General features: G+C 28.7%; 1 protein-coding gene across 3 annotated transcripts; it reads left to right on the plus strand.

Moving 5' to 3' along the window:
- Positions 1-10,090: 10,090 nt before the first annotated feature.
- Positions 10,091-15,789, plus strand: LOC112679609. 3 transcript variants are annotated; one of them, XM_025549481.1, is made up of 9 exons: positions 10,091-10,349; positions 11,827-12,004; positions 12,056-12,132; positions 12,197-12,374; positions 12,429-12,641; positions 12,943-13,090; positions 13,160-13,404; positions 13,478-13,606; positions 15,519-15,789. In XM_025549481.1, exons 1-9 carry the CDS (start codon positions 10,345-10,347, stop codon positions 15,771-15,773), a joined length of 1,428 nt encoding a protein of 475 aa, XP_025405266.1. In that variant the 5' UTR covers positions 10,091-10,344; the 3' UTR covers positions 15,774-15,789. The 3 variants fall into 3 exon arrangements, with proteins under 3 accessions (XP_025405266.1, XP_025405268.1, XP_025405267.1); XM_025549483.1 differs by lacking the exon at positions 15,519-15,789 and adding an exon at positions 14,791-14,934; XM_025549482.1 differs by lacking the exon at positions 10,091-10,349 and adding an exon at positions 11,735-11,751.
- Positions 15,790-16,089: the final 300 nt, after the last annotated feature.

Consider the following 16,089-nt stretch of genomic DNA (forward strand, 5'->3'; position numbering starts at 1 on the left):
AGTACGGTGCACGAGTGAGTTTCGCCGAGCGCGCGACAACCGAACGAGCGGAACGCACGTTTTGCGCGTGCGCGTGCGTGCGCGCGACACGACACCGCACTAGACGGTGAGACGGTCAGCGAGCGACAACGGCCGCACGTAGAGATACCGCCGGTTGGTCAAAATACTGATAATGTAATGCGACGACGTCGTGTGAACCCGTATTACGTTCCGTTCGATTCCTTTTCCTTTGCACCGTGTCGTGTGACGCGAAACACACGTGCGCGCGCAAGGAACTCAATGCATATGATGACCAGTGCTCCGATATCGACTCGAAGTGAACGCTCTCGGTTTTCCCGTCATTTTCCCGTTTGGCCGGGTGCCGGGGCACAGTAGTTACGGTAATGTCGGTAAGTCCACCCCTTCCGGCTAAACGGTTGTTTACCAAACGTGCCTAGGAACGAGCGAACGTTTGGTAAAACATTTCGAATGGGGAGGTTTTTGAAAAAAATGTATCATGTAAATATGATGTTGTTGTGTGCCGTATACAATAACGCTTTTTAGAGGTTTTTCTGGGGGTGGATCCTTTGATATTATCTTATAATATATTAAAACATAAAAATGTAAAACCCATTCATAATTTATTACTTAAAATGTAATTCTTATATGAATGAAAAACACAAAATATTTTAAACCCGAACTTTTCGAGCGAATAATATATCACAGCCTCAACTCGGGACTTGGGGAGTCCAGATCTACTGGACCATCCCCTATTAATCCAACCACCGGAAAATTAATATATTCTATACATGTTCGATTTCGGTCCGTAATATACCGTTTATCGGAATGAATTTCGCGTAAAATGATTCCGCTTCACAGTAACTGACTACCTAACTCTTATACAATCGCATCCTCGTTGCACTTCCTCAGCGTTCTCTATATCTTCAACGAGACGTTCGACCAGTTCAATATTTGGCCGTCGTGCGCACTCGCGACTAGAGATGTCATCGAAATACATCGATAAGTTATAAATATCGTTATATTTTACTCGATATTTCGATAAATTTGTATAAGGCTCGAACACAAAACGCGTCTGTCGCGGCGGTAAGACGGTAAATTTGTATTACGAAATATCGTATTATCCCTGTCATACAGAAGACGGTCTGTCACAGCGGGACAATTCAGATCACAACAACAGGCGATAAATGTATACAAAATAACAAAATACCACGCGGGCAGCTTCGACGATATGACAGATGAAACTGAAATATTAGTAGAAAATGTGAAGAAATAGATATTTTTATATTACAAAAATTTTGAAATGTTTAATTTTAGATTTAGTGTTTAGTTTAAACGTTATCACTAACAATAACATTAATATTATTATTATAACATTATTACTTAGTAACATTATACTGTCATGTAATTCCACGAAACGCTCTTACAACATGCAAAAATATTAAAGAAAATCATCTTCGTATGATTGATGTTGAGTATAGAGGTATTCACCAAATTGTTCCTTTTTCGTATTTGTTTCATGCACTCAAATTCGTATCTTCTTTTTATTTAAAGGACAAATAATATAAGAAATAGTCCCTCGTCAGAACTGGACATGTTATAATATACAGTGACAGCAAGAAAAAAAATACAGATTAAATAAAAGGTGGAAATAAATAAAATTACATAAAAATAAAAGGCGGTAGATAAGGGAACGTAGGAACTGTGTACTACGTCAAATTTGGTTAAATTTTAATGAAATTCCTTCTAGACCGCTCAAAATAATATCACATTCTGTCATCATATCGATGAATGTCGCGACAGACCGCGTTCTGAGTGCCCGAGTTCTTCGGTAAATATTCATTATCACTAAAATAAAATTGTTTTTGACAACGACTTTTTCGTATTGCGTCCGTTGCGGCTTGCTTGCTTGGATCGTTTCCGTTTTGTGGATACTGGATCATACCCCACGTTCAACGTGATTTTCGGTTTTCTTTTTATCGATATATGTACTAATTTGTGTATATACCTATAATTCTTTGTAGATATTAAAATTACGATATTTATCATGATCGATACTAATGATTTTTTATATCGATATTTTAAATATCGCACCTTTGGTCGATATTGACATCCCTATTTGCGACCACTACTCTCTCTTTGGCAAACACAACAGACACTGATGGCGCTTAAGTGTTGACGAAACATACTAAAACTTATATGAAAATATATTATAGAAATTCGAAGACCGTTTTTCGAAATGATTCAGCGGAGATCGATTTGAATTAATATTATAATAACATGCTTGAACGTAATCAAACATTTCCGAAATTTCAACATACGACGACGATAAGCAAATTCGGTATTTCCTCGCTATTTAATTATGTCATCGACTCTTTATAATCCATTATCATTTTTTTTTTTTTATGTTATTTTATTGCATTTTATTACAGTTCACATATAATTGTTATTCACGTACACACTTGACAATTATTTTTGGTGTAACAAAAAACACCACATCGCAACTCCATCGCATTAATAACCTCTGTATATATGGACGTTAACGTCGCAGCACCAACGTGTTGACAAACATGACCATACGCAACCGAGCCGAAACCGTCTCACCAAAGTTTCAGTTTGTTTAAATCAACAAAAAGTGTATTTACGGTTATGGTTATGTAACTTTGTATCGTCGGACTACTATCACTTTTGCTACTTCACTAGAAAACAAAAGTAGTATTTTAACATTTTGCATCGTCGAGTATCCTGACATGGTGTTGCGTCATACGTGATCTGCGCGTGATTACTGTTCAAGTGTGCGTTGGGAAAAGTCATTTTACACGTCTAATGAAATCTGATGAAAATGTAATAGTTGTACATTTTTATTTACTGCATTTTATAGATATATTACTGGAACAGCTCACACTTAGGACTTTTATAACTGTTCTTCATATTTTTGAGCACAGGTGTGACAAAAATATGCCTAACCAGTATACACAAAACTACAATAAATACTTTACAACACATTATAATGGAATAGAACACGATAAGACTAGGAAATTGGAAAAATTATTATTAATTGATCGATGAAATAAATACATATAAAAATCACAATTTAAGTTTATTAAGGGCCTAGAAATATTTTGGATCTAAAAATGTCTCGTACAACCTTCAGGTGGCACTGGATGACCAATGTTAAGTTCAATTCAGCAAAAGTTGTAAAACAATTACAATGAAATTCTAATTAATTTAAATTGTTGCTAATACGTCGATTTCAAAAATATTTCAAGTATTATAAGTGCTGATTAAACTTGTGATTATAACTTCCCGTTTAAATTTAGAATTAACCATGTTAGCTTGGACTGCTGCTTAGCGCATGACCTCATCATTAGTATACATATGAATGTATTATCAATAAGAATTTCACAGGTATTTAACGAAATATTTTATTGAAATATTCAACCGAGGACTGAAAACAGTATTAAAACGCCAAGCATAATTCTTTACAATTTATTAAGTAGATCCCAATTATGTGTTTAAATCTACTTAGACCTGAAACCTTATCAGTAATCTCTAAAAACGTGTCCACACGAAAGCAATCACAAACTGAACATATGTACTCGCCGCGTTTGTCGCAAAAATTTCCGTTGTTTGGTCGAAACTTCAAGCACGCAGAATACTCACGACTTACAGCGAACGCAATCCGATCGTTTTCGGTAAAATGAACTTGTTCAATGGTAAATTGTCCAATGCACCACAACTCCTTATGGATGTGACGTGTTGATGCACCAAAGAAATTCGATTGTGACCAATCGCTTTCATTTAGTATATAAATATTTACATTTTAATTACACTTTTCTCATTAAATTAATAAAATGGAAATATATGATTATACATATTATATGGGGCATGGCCGTTTTCGACCAAAAACGTAATCTTCTCTTTTCGACCAAAACAAAAATGTATGTAATAAATTTAAAATAATAAAATAATTATGTACAATTTTTGTCAATAATTATTAAAATATTAATATAAAAAACGATATTTTGTACTTAGTTTTGATCTCTTATCGTAATGAAAATTGTTTGCATTTTTTTTTCGAAAAATCGGAATTTTAATTTTAAACATTTTAGGACTTCTCTCGTTACTCCTGCCGGATCCCTCATCAACTCGAAGACCTTTGCTCCAAAAACCCTGAATGGTCATTAATATATTATAGTACTTTCCATCATAATCAAACATTATATATCATTATTTTATTATTTTAAATTTATTATATACATTTTTGTTTTGGTCGAAAAGGGAATCGACCAAAAAAGGAAAGGTACGATTTTGGTCGAAAACGGACTCACCCATTATATGTGTCTATGATTAGTTCGATCAGTTTTCATCGAATATTAATGATAAGTTAGTTATTAATTATATATTATATATTATTTTAATTAGTTAGTTTAAGTTAATCACTGTCCATCGCAATGATAGTACAAAGAACGCGAACCGTTACGAATCCAATGTTAGTAAACATGACGATATAATATATAATAAACATATTAAAATGTATGACAATAATTAAATTTTCATGTTGTCAGCAATATACCTTTGCGGCACACCATGGTCAATTGGATCGCAATCGCGCCGGAACCGCAAAACAGGTCCATCACAGTACCCAGCGACTTACACCGAGAAGTCATAAGCTTAACTAAAAATTCTGGAAGGTCGGAGTAAAGGTTCTGTGCAAAAATCATAAAATTATGAAAACACAAAGCAAGACGATCGTTGCACTACTATGGTATAACTAAATATGGTCGTCTGTCTAACATACCTGGGTCTGCCATGATGCTGTCATTAAATTTAGAGAACTGGGCGAACACAACTTGTAGGTGACGTTCAATTCCTGGGAAAAGTACGACTATTTAGTAAACATTGAGCAGTTCGTACAAATAAATATGAATATTTTAGATCAAGGCCATATCTGGGGGGGTCATTATTTTACGAATGTTTAAAATACTTATTTATTTTTAATACCAACATAAATATTTTCAGTCAAAAATAACTTAAACTTCAATTAATCATTGACTGCTTTTAATTTTATATCATAATATCATATAAAAATATGATATTAATTTTAATAAAAGAAGATTAAATCTTTTTCAGTCTTATTTTTTACCAAATATCAAAAGTTAAAATCTAAATTCAATAAAATTAAAATATACATATTTTGGACCCCTCCCGAAAAAAATTTCTAGATACAGCCTTGTTTTAAATAATATCCTGTTGATTAGTATCGTGTTATATTTATATGTAAATAGTTGTTCGTTCGGTGTTATGCTATTAGCGACCGTTTTACTGTGCAATATTGTTGCAGACGGTCAGCAGCAAATTATTTTACCGTCCTCAAGTTCACAAGCAGGGTCCTACCAAAGGGATGGCGAGAGGTACCTACGCCCCGAGCGCAATTCTTAGGAGGCGCAAAAATGAAAATCTTGCATTTAATGTTAAAAATTACAACGGTCAATGTTGTATATTTTGTTTACAAAATCTATAACATTCTTAATATTAATTAAAGCAATCATTGAAAATAATATGTATTAAGCATAATATTTTTAAATTAAAAATACATAAGGGCGCATTTTGAAGTTTCGTCCCGGCCGCAATGTTTGGTTGCTACGGCACTGTTCACAAGGTGTTGAAATTATAACGTTTTTTTTTTCAAATTCATTCAAATATACATGTGTGTAATTTTGGGAAACAAATGTTGATCCTGACAAATGAAAAGCATAATCACTGGGCGAAATTTGTGTCGCCTAAGTTCAAAAATACACTGCACTGCACACTATGGTAAATCGAGTCGTATCGCGTACGTGAGAAATCGGCAGAATCCGGAAGGGGGGCTACGGCGATCGAACGTGATTATTATTGTACCGTCGACGTGTTATGATACTGTCGTGTAGATCCGTTTACCTAGTACTCGATCCCATTTCGTTGTTATGAATAGTAGATCGTCTTCTAATTTAATGAGTTTACACTTGATACCTTGATGCAAAAGCAGGACAAGAAATCGCTGTGCTGTAACGTTAGACCAGTGGTGCCCAATCCACGGCTCGCGTGCTACATGTAGCCCATGAAGGTACTTAATGTGGCCCGTTACAATTTTTTTTAAATAAAACAAAATAATAAATAAAAAAATTAAAATAAAATACGATTTTTTTTTTTAATTTATTAATTTTGTTTTCGAACATTTTCAAATTGAAATTTCACAATATAACCCTTGAACATAAAAGAGCGTACTGATCAAATTAATGTGTACCTACAGCGTTTACCTCAATCTATAATCTTCCATTAGTCAATAAAATGTTTGGAAACAAATTAAATATGTACCTACATGTATATTTTATACCTACTATGTGTAACAAAATAACATTATTAGATTGATATTGATATATTTTTATAATTTTTGGCTCGCTTTAAGATAATTGTTAAACCAAAGTGGCCCACCGAAGAAAAAAGGTTGGACATCACTGCGTTAGACGCAAGGCAATGTCGAATGTTATCGAATTCATTTATAGTAATAATTAAATGGTAATATATTTGCCGGGTAACGTTTAAAGGCGGTTACATAATCCATATCAAAAGTGCAGAAAAAATAAGTAACTTGAAATCAAACTTATTAATTATATAAAAAGAAATAAAGTGTTAATCTTTCGAACTGGAGGTACCAATTGAGCTTTGCCATTTAGTTCTTCCTAAAAATTTGCTAAAGATTTTATAGACCAGTTTAAATTATTTAGGCCAATGAGCACCGTATGGATTTAAATTAATTTAACGTTTTCAAGAAAACGATTAAGATCAAATAGAGTAATTTATTATCATTCAGAAATCTGTTTTGGTAGAAAATCATACAACTAAAATAATATTTACAAATGTCTGTACTATTAAAAACGTCGATGGTTTTAAAAATACGACCTGTTTTTATCCCTTTGCCGACCAACGGAACTTTTAAGTCCTCTATGAATTTTATCCATTTAAACATAGGTTAAATAAATTCAGTACTATCTGACCATTGGGACTTCTTATATATGTTACACTATTATTAATCGATAATATTCCCGCAAATTTTCTGTGAAAATCAGTAGATAGCGTTAAATATATGACTTTATAAAATAAATATTGTTTTTCTCAGATAATAAATTTCTAAATTTTTAAAAATAGCATCAGCGTGAACCACTATAGATAAACATTTGGTTTTAGTGTTGTTATTTTCGTCATATTCCAGAGAACAGTAAGTACTGTTTTATAATATTATTGTGTATAAATATATGTTTATTGACAATAATCACTGCGGACTAAGAAGTCCCTATGGTCAGTTGCGACATTTTCATAGTTGATAGTAACTATCGTCAATTGTTGACAAATTTTTTTCACAGTCAAGGCCAAATTACACAAATTCGGCCCACCAAGTTTTCTGTATGTTACCGGCCCACTTAATAACTACCGGCCTTTGTCCAAATTTTTTTAATCGCATATTTCAATAGGTGCACTAATCTTCGACTTTAAAGTATTAATATTTTCTGTTAGCGGCCTTTCACAACTTAAAAGGCCAAAAATTGTCGCGGCCCACCGAGTTTTGCTCGGTAACTCGCCGGGCCAATCCGGCCCTGTTCACAGTCGCAAAGTTTATCGTTTATAATTTATTCTTTTCACCCATGCAACTTTAGTTTGTTATTTCAGGTTAAACATAATCGTTTATTTTTCAATTATGAAATAAATAAGTAATCAAAATTAAAAGATCTTGAGATCGAAAATATTTTAATCGATATTCCTGGCGATGATTTTAACCGATATCGAAAACAATAAATAACTAAAAAAGTTTGTAAAATATATGTTGTAAAAAATATGACAATATCGAAAACGAAAACGACGATGATGATTATTTGGTCGAGGAAGAAATTATTTGGACTCATTAAATATAAACACGAATAATTAATAATGATAATTTTTTTAAAGTTATCAATAATAATTTAAATAATAAAAGTCTTATTATGTTATAAGATATGAATATTTATATATATATTGAACATTGAACACACTCCATTTTTTAACTACAATAAAAAAAAGTTGACCATTTAGTTTTTAATGCTATAACAATTTTCTTACAGTTAATATTGTTAATTATATAAAACATATCAACTATATCAACATTTAACATGGTCATTATATTTATAATTAATTAATTTTTAAATAATTAACCAATTATTATTTATTTATCATTGGATATAAGAATATAGTAATGTCGTAACGGACCATAGGGACTTTTAAGTATACCCCCTAACTAACCAATGAGACTAATTTGTCCCGGTACTAAAAAATACATAAAAAATCTATGATTTTCAAATTTCAAAATCTTAAAATTCATCAAAAAATTAAAAATTATATTGGCGAAAAAAAAATTAAAATTTCGATCATTATTAAATGTTGGTCTACAAGGGGTTACAGTCAGTGCTTGAATTAGGGAGGGTGCGCAGGGGGACGGAGCCCCTCAATTTTTTTTTTTTTTTTGCGTACCCCAACTATATTTTTTCACCAGAACGGGAGGACGCCACGTTCATCTTAATTGATGTCCAAAATAATTTTTATGTGAATTTCAACTTACGTCAATTTGAAAACGATTTTTATGATTTATAATATCAAAACTATTTTCATAATTAAAAATTATATGGTGGTTATAATAAGGGACAACGTCATCATTTCTGAAGAAATATAAATAGCAATGTCTGTGTATTAAATGTATTATACTTTATACATTGTACGGTTTGTTATTAATATTGGCGATCGACGATATCATTATTTCGGAAAAAAATAAATGCCTTCAACACGACCTTAGACTAATCTTCTAAGGCCGTGGCCCGCACTAAAGAGTAAAAATAAATAAAAACAAAAACCAAATATATGATTATATCATTCGATTCTTGAGACTACTTGATTGCCTACAATTACCTATGTTAATTATTATTTTATTTCTATTTTCTATTGTAACATATAGGATGTTGGTATTGCTATCAAAATATATTATATTTGGAATTTAAATATTTGTTTAACTGAAAAGTGGTATTCAAAATATATTTATGGTTGGTGGAGGGAAAAGAAGGAAGAAGCCCCCCACGGGTCTGTGTCAAATAATTGCGCACGTGGAACACAGTTTTCAAATCGTTGGACTGAGTTCCTCTACTTAATTTTTCCCAATTCGAGCACTGGTTACAGTCGGACCCAATCAGTTGTTTATCTTTATTATAAATATTTGGAATCCAAATCGAATACACCTGTCTCGAGGAACCATAATCTTCAATACAGTTACATACGAACATACGTGTTTGCTAGTTGTAAGTATACATATGCTACTGATAAGACCATTGTATATTTCTGTATACACATAACATTGGAAATCCAGAAGATAGGGTAGCCCGTCGTGCGTGCATTTGAAATACAATGTACACATTTAATGGCTAAAAATCACCTTATATGTAGCTTTGTGTGGGACAGAAATAATACTATAAATTCTTACAAATAACATTTTAAATAAATAAAAGCTATGAAAATTATTGTAATATGTTTTAATAAAAAATTTTACCTACTATGAATTTTTAAAGGTATAATTTTGGTCAATCAATAAGTTATAAAAATAATTTGCTTCGTACTTCCTTAGATAACTATTTTCAATCATTACACCAAGTAACAGTTGTAACTAATGAATTTCCGTAATAATTTATAACTTAAAAAGTATAACAATGACTCCATATACTTACATAAATGGTCAAAATAATTGTTTTTAAACATTGTGTTTATAACTATATTATTGTTTTAAAAATGAAAAAATGAACGAATGTTTTAGCTTCTTGTGAAAATTCCTATCTAACGAGTTACTCATGCATTTTTTTTTTTTTTGTCTATAGTTTCGAGTTACAACCGTTAAGTTAATTTATTGTCACTAGAAAATAAAATAATGATTATAATAATAATAATTAATGTTAATTATATCATGTACTTACTGTTATTGCTTGTTATCATATTATATTCTGTGATATGATAACTGAATACATGTGACCATTGATAATATTATTATTTATAGTTTACCCTCCAATAGATAATATATAGCTATATTTGAACAGTTTTTGTTTTTTTTCTGCCCACATTTTAACAGAGCAGTAAATTGAATTATTAATTGTTGTCAGTTAGCGGCTGAGTATGGATTTGTGATTATCGATTATTAATGTGTTCTGTGTCAAACTCCTTTCTTTGTATCTATTATGCATTTTGTATTATATTCATTATTATGCTTAGTATTTTTATGAATATTTTGTAAATATTATATACATGAAGTAAGTATAATGTTTATAAGAAAAACAAAATCTACTTTTAGCTATGAAAAAAAATGATAAATATTATATTCTTTGCTTGGAAACAATCATGCATTTTAAAATATATATATTTATAAGGCTATATAGAGTAGATTAACAGGTTGAATACCATGTAGAGTAAATTGACCGAATAATAACTTTGAAGAGATTGCCTTGATCATTTTTCATAAATTCTTGTATTTACATTTTTGCTTTACATTAAGGATATAAATTTATATTTTGTATTTTTTTTTATAAAACTATGTATTGTGACGGTTTCTCTGCTATAGAATTTAAACTGTAAGGTTTGAACACCCTGCAAAGCCTGATAGTAACAGTATTCTGTAAGGTTAATAGATCCTTTGTAGTGATATTATTATGTCTTATAGTTTTAGCATAATATGAAAATTATATTTGTATGTATTTGTTGTATCTATTAATTAGGTTGACCAACATAATTGAGAAAATGAATGACAGTGGGATTTATACCTGTAGTCAATAATATTATTCTGTTAAAGTAGATTTTATCATTGCATCATGACATATTTGTATAATTACTTGCATAGTATTTCTATATACTATGATACAATTGTATTATAATGATTCAATTGCCAGATTTATTCCATTTTACCTTAATATTGTTAACCTATAATAATATATAAATGCTTTTTGTTATATCTAGTGTTGTAGGTACTGTACAATATTATAAATACTTATAAAAGTAGGTACTATTATAAATAAATAAGCAAAATATTTATGAACATAAAATATATTTAAATAAAGAAATAAACTTAATTTTCACATAAAATTAAATAAAAATCATAAATAATTGATATAATTTTTTATAAAAGTTCATGTATAATAATTAATTTTGATATCATGTTATAGACTTACAATAAGATAATTTACAGGTGGGAACGTGCTTAATAGTGCAACTTACTTAGCTAAATTAAAAATTTTAAAATTTTAACAATTAAAACTTGAATTAAGTATCTAATATCTTGTATTTGTATAGTTTTTGTCATATTTTTTTAAATTAAATTTATTAAAATAAAATTGGTTTACCTTTTATTTTAATGTATGCTCATTATAAATGTATTCATGTGTAATTATTATCTTAGATTTAATATAAGTGTATATAATAAGAGTATTTAAAAACTAATCTAAATTTAACAACGAAAAATTTGAATAAAATACAATTTCAAAATATTTTAACTATTAAATAATATTTAAGAGTGGTCAATTTTGTTATCATCAAATAATAACAAGAAGTTAAATATTGTCTTGCCTCTACAATTGCATCACTGGGATAAACATTTTAAATCTGGATTTCTTTTATTTGATTACACCAAACAAATTTAATTACAAAATATTCTTTTAACATGTATTTATTATTGGTTATATTTTAATAACTTAAGTTAATTATAATAAAATAGTTAATTATTTATACTTGTTTTAGGTGCAAGATGTTTGTTTTGAAAAATGCAGAAGAATTAAATCAATTATTTATGAGAAATAAAGATATGAGTATGTTACTAGATGAAAAAGATAGAAATATATTGCATGAGTTTATCAATGAATTACAGATAACTAAAGATAACTGTTTAAGTCTATTAAAAACTTTTTTAACACTTCAAGTAATATATAGATAACAAATTATTACAAAATCTTAACATAAATTATTTCAGGAACATAATTATTCTATTGAAATAATATGGCTATTACATACAAAACAGATCATTAACTTTGCAGAATTTATTAAATGGTTGGTAGGGTATGTTTTAAATTATTATAACTTAAGTTTTAATAAATAAATTATTTTGCTTTAGTTACCAATGGGATCTTGATCATATAGTTAAAACTCTATTAATAATATCTGAATCAAATGATAAACTAAATCAAACAATTTTGACTGACTTATTAACCAGTCTATTAATTTTGTTATCTGGAGAACCTAATCATCAATTTGATCAACATATACGTATCATTCAAACATTTTTAAAACAGGTACTAGTTTATACTACAGTATAAAATATAATTTTATGTCTTTATTTTTAACAGTCTAGCTTAATGATTTTAAGAAAACCTGAAACTTGGGTTTATTTAAAGAATCTTCAATTTTCACCTTTTCTGATAAAATCAACAATTCATAAAGTATTCAAAGTAGTGCTGAAAAACATGTTAATGGCTGATATTGATTTCCATTTAGATGTTGCATATGAACAATACAGGTTATATAAAACTCCAGATCCTGTACATAATATGCTTTTAATGGTACCTGATTTTTAATTAATTCTTAATTGATTGATGATTGCAGAAATGTTTGTGTCACATATTTTATGAAATTGAGATATTAGTAAAAAAGTATACGTATTTTATCTGATAAAACAAAGTATTACTTATAAAGACTTGTTTTATACTCAAAGCATAGAAACCCATAAATAGTATATGTTTTAACTAATATCTCAATTTCATAAAAATATGTGGCTCTTGCCATTTCTGCAATCATTGATCCAATTATTATTTCTTATTTATAAATAACCACTAGTAAATAATTTTCATTGTTGTATTTCAGATTTTGGATGAACTTGATGTAGATGTTTTGTATTCCTTGATTAATAATGTAGTCACCCTAGATGCTCAAAAGGCCAATTGGAAAATGATATTGTCTTTAATAACTACTTTTGTAAAAAAAAAATCCTACCATTCCCACATATTAAAATGTATTAATTTATTTTTAATGTTTATTATAGCATAATTATTATTAATATTTTTTTTTTATTTATTTGCAGTAAAATTAGAAGAATTATTTAATCAAACTTTATGTAGTTCAAGTACAAATAAAGATTTCTTGAAGTGCAAAGCTACTTTATTAATTTTTCGCCATTGCTGTTTAGAGATTGGTTTGTGGTCAGAATATAGCAGATGGTATAGCTCATACAAACCAAATGTAGATACTGCTAAAGTTTTCTACTCTTTACTAACTGAACTACTGCCTAATGACTTACCAGCTGCTTTAGCAGCCCATACAAATGTTGTAATTATCTAGTGTATATTATATTGCCAGATTTTTTGTGTTATATTAATAACTAATTAGCTATTATTTTTAGCAACCCAAACTAACAGAGTCTTGTTGTAATATACAAACTGAATATGTCAATAAAGCACAAGCCCAACTTACCAAAATAAATAACGGACAAGATTTTATGGGACTGTTTAAAGACTATGATGATTGTCAAGTAAATTTCCAGATTATTCATAATTTATTTAATTTAAATTTAAATGCAAAACTAAGGATCAAAATAACAATGTAAATTTATTTATATTGATATGATTTAAAAAGCATATTTTATTGACCTACAAATTTCGGCTTTAATTCTAGTTATTTATTATTTTATAAATTACAAATCCTTACATAAAATAAAATTAAAATTAAAAAATGCATTATTTTACTAAGTTAAACTATAAAACATTTTTTTTTTTTTTTTGACGTTAATCAAATATTTAATTATTCATTGAGTCTCTAATATATAGATACATTGATAAACCGTCCTATTGTTTTTTTGTGCAATGGTCAAAAAAAATTCTAGAGTTGCAAATGTATGGTTATATCATGCGTCTTTTCTACATTTACCCTTCTCTTTTTAATATTTCCGGTGCCGTATCAAACAATAGCTAGTATTATCTGTACATTAGAACATTAATGAATAAGTGAAAATTGTATATTCTATGATAATTTAAATTTTTGAAACCTTCTTTTTTTTATATTATAAATAATATAAAAGTTAAAATGATTGTCATAATAATACAGTATAAATAATTTAAAAATATCCCTATTGTATAAATTATATAGTTAGTATTTATTAAAAAATATTAATTGTTTAACTAAAAAAAATAATGTAAAAAATTTCTAGTTATAAGAAAATTATTCCTCATTGGAAATGAATAATTTAAACAAAATAATACATTTTGTTTTATTGTAATAGCTTAAAGTTAATAATTTTAATAAAAGTACAAAATATATGAAAATGATAAATCCTATAAGAAATAATAAAGTATAATACTTGTTAGATAAATTAATAAAGAGAATGGGATGTTTCAGCAAATGTGAATTTGATTATGTCTGTATAGACATAGTAATATACTTATATTCACTGTGTGGCGTGAGGTATAAAAAAATTATCTGTATTACTATAAGTTTTTGTTATTACTACACAATAAAGTGGTCATGATATATATAATATATGGTGGGAAGTGTATTTTGATAAATTTTAATTGATGTTTATAAGTCAAGTATTATAAACAAAGTAATGAAACACATTTATGTTATTCAATACAAAGATTATATTTATATAATTGTTATCAATAAAAAAACTAATTTTATAAACAGTCGGTTATCTTTTTATTTTTTAACTTTCCGTAGGATATGTACATCGATGGCTGTAATTTCCCGTCTAATGATTTTTTCCAACTCTAATAATGTATGTGGCTTATTAGTGAATACTATAGATTCCATAAAGCCTCGCAAAAAAAATTTAAGTGGTGTTAAATCAGGAGAATGTGGTGATCAGGTAATATCATCATTGCTAGAAATCACACGATTCGGAAATATTTTTTCTAAGAACAAATAGAAATAAATGCTAGAAATACGCACTGTATGGCTGGTTGCACAATTTTGTTTATTTGAAACCATAGTTCGTAGACGTACTCCAAATCGCTTAAATTTCGCTAGCAACTAGTTGTTCAACATTTTCACATAACGTTCAGATGTTACAGTCATAGCCAGGGTTGGGATTTTATCGCACTTAAAATTATATAAATATACGCTATAATTATTAGAGGAAAAAATTATTTTTGCTGTTGTGACAGAAATTGGCAATGTAACTAAAATTTTAAGAAATTATGTATAGGATATTAATTTTGATCTAAATGTTATAAAGTCTCGTAAGCAAAATTTATATTTTTAAACTAGGAATTTACTTGTTTTTTTTTTACGGAGCACCTTGAATCCGCGTCTGTTTAATTCTCAGTCTCATAAACAGGGAATCTGAAATCTAAAGTAAACCTACGAAGTAGCATTATTAAAGACAACATATTTAGAAATTATTATTTAAATTATTTGATTAAAAATATTATTGTATTGCATTACAGAATCGTCATGAAGCCGATATTGTCAAAGTACTTGATTCATTTAAATCTACTGGTCAAATAATGCGAGTCGTTTTAGAAGCATTTGTTTTTAGAAACAAGTACTTTGTTGGTACATTTCTTAAAACTTTAATGGATTCCAAGTTGGTAGACGATCAATTACGAAATAGTTTTATTGAGAAATTATATAGTATGAATAAAATTCCTAAGAACGTGTACAACAAGTGGAAACAACAACAAAAAAGCATATATTTTTGATAAAATCTTGAATAAAAAAAAATAAAAAAAATAATTTAACAATTTTAGCAAAATATATTTAATCTATTCTGTAATTACAAAAATTGCCCAATAAAAACCTAACTTAATATACAACATATACCCATATATAACCTTCAATTATAAAAGCTACAGGAGTGTTGATATATCTACCTTAATCACCAGCGCTTATCAACGTCCAAGTCGCACGATGCACATCGCTGATTACGACAAAGTAATGAAATTAAACAATAATGTTATAATGGCTGATGATTTAAATTCAAAACATATAAATGGGGGTGTCGAGTCGTAAATCTGA

The sequence above is a fragment of the Sipha flava genome, unplaced genomic scaffold (genome assembly GCF_003268045.1).
Source record: "Sipha flava isolate LNK unplaced genomic scaffold, YSA_version1 164_pilon_pilon, whole genome shotgun sequence".
NCBI classification, from domain to species: Eukaryota; Metazoa; Arthropoda; class Insecta; order Hemiptera; family Aphididae; genus Sipha; species Sipha flava.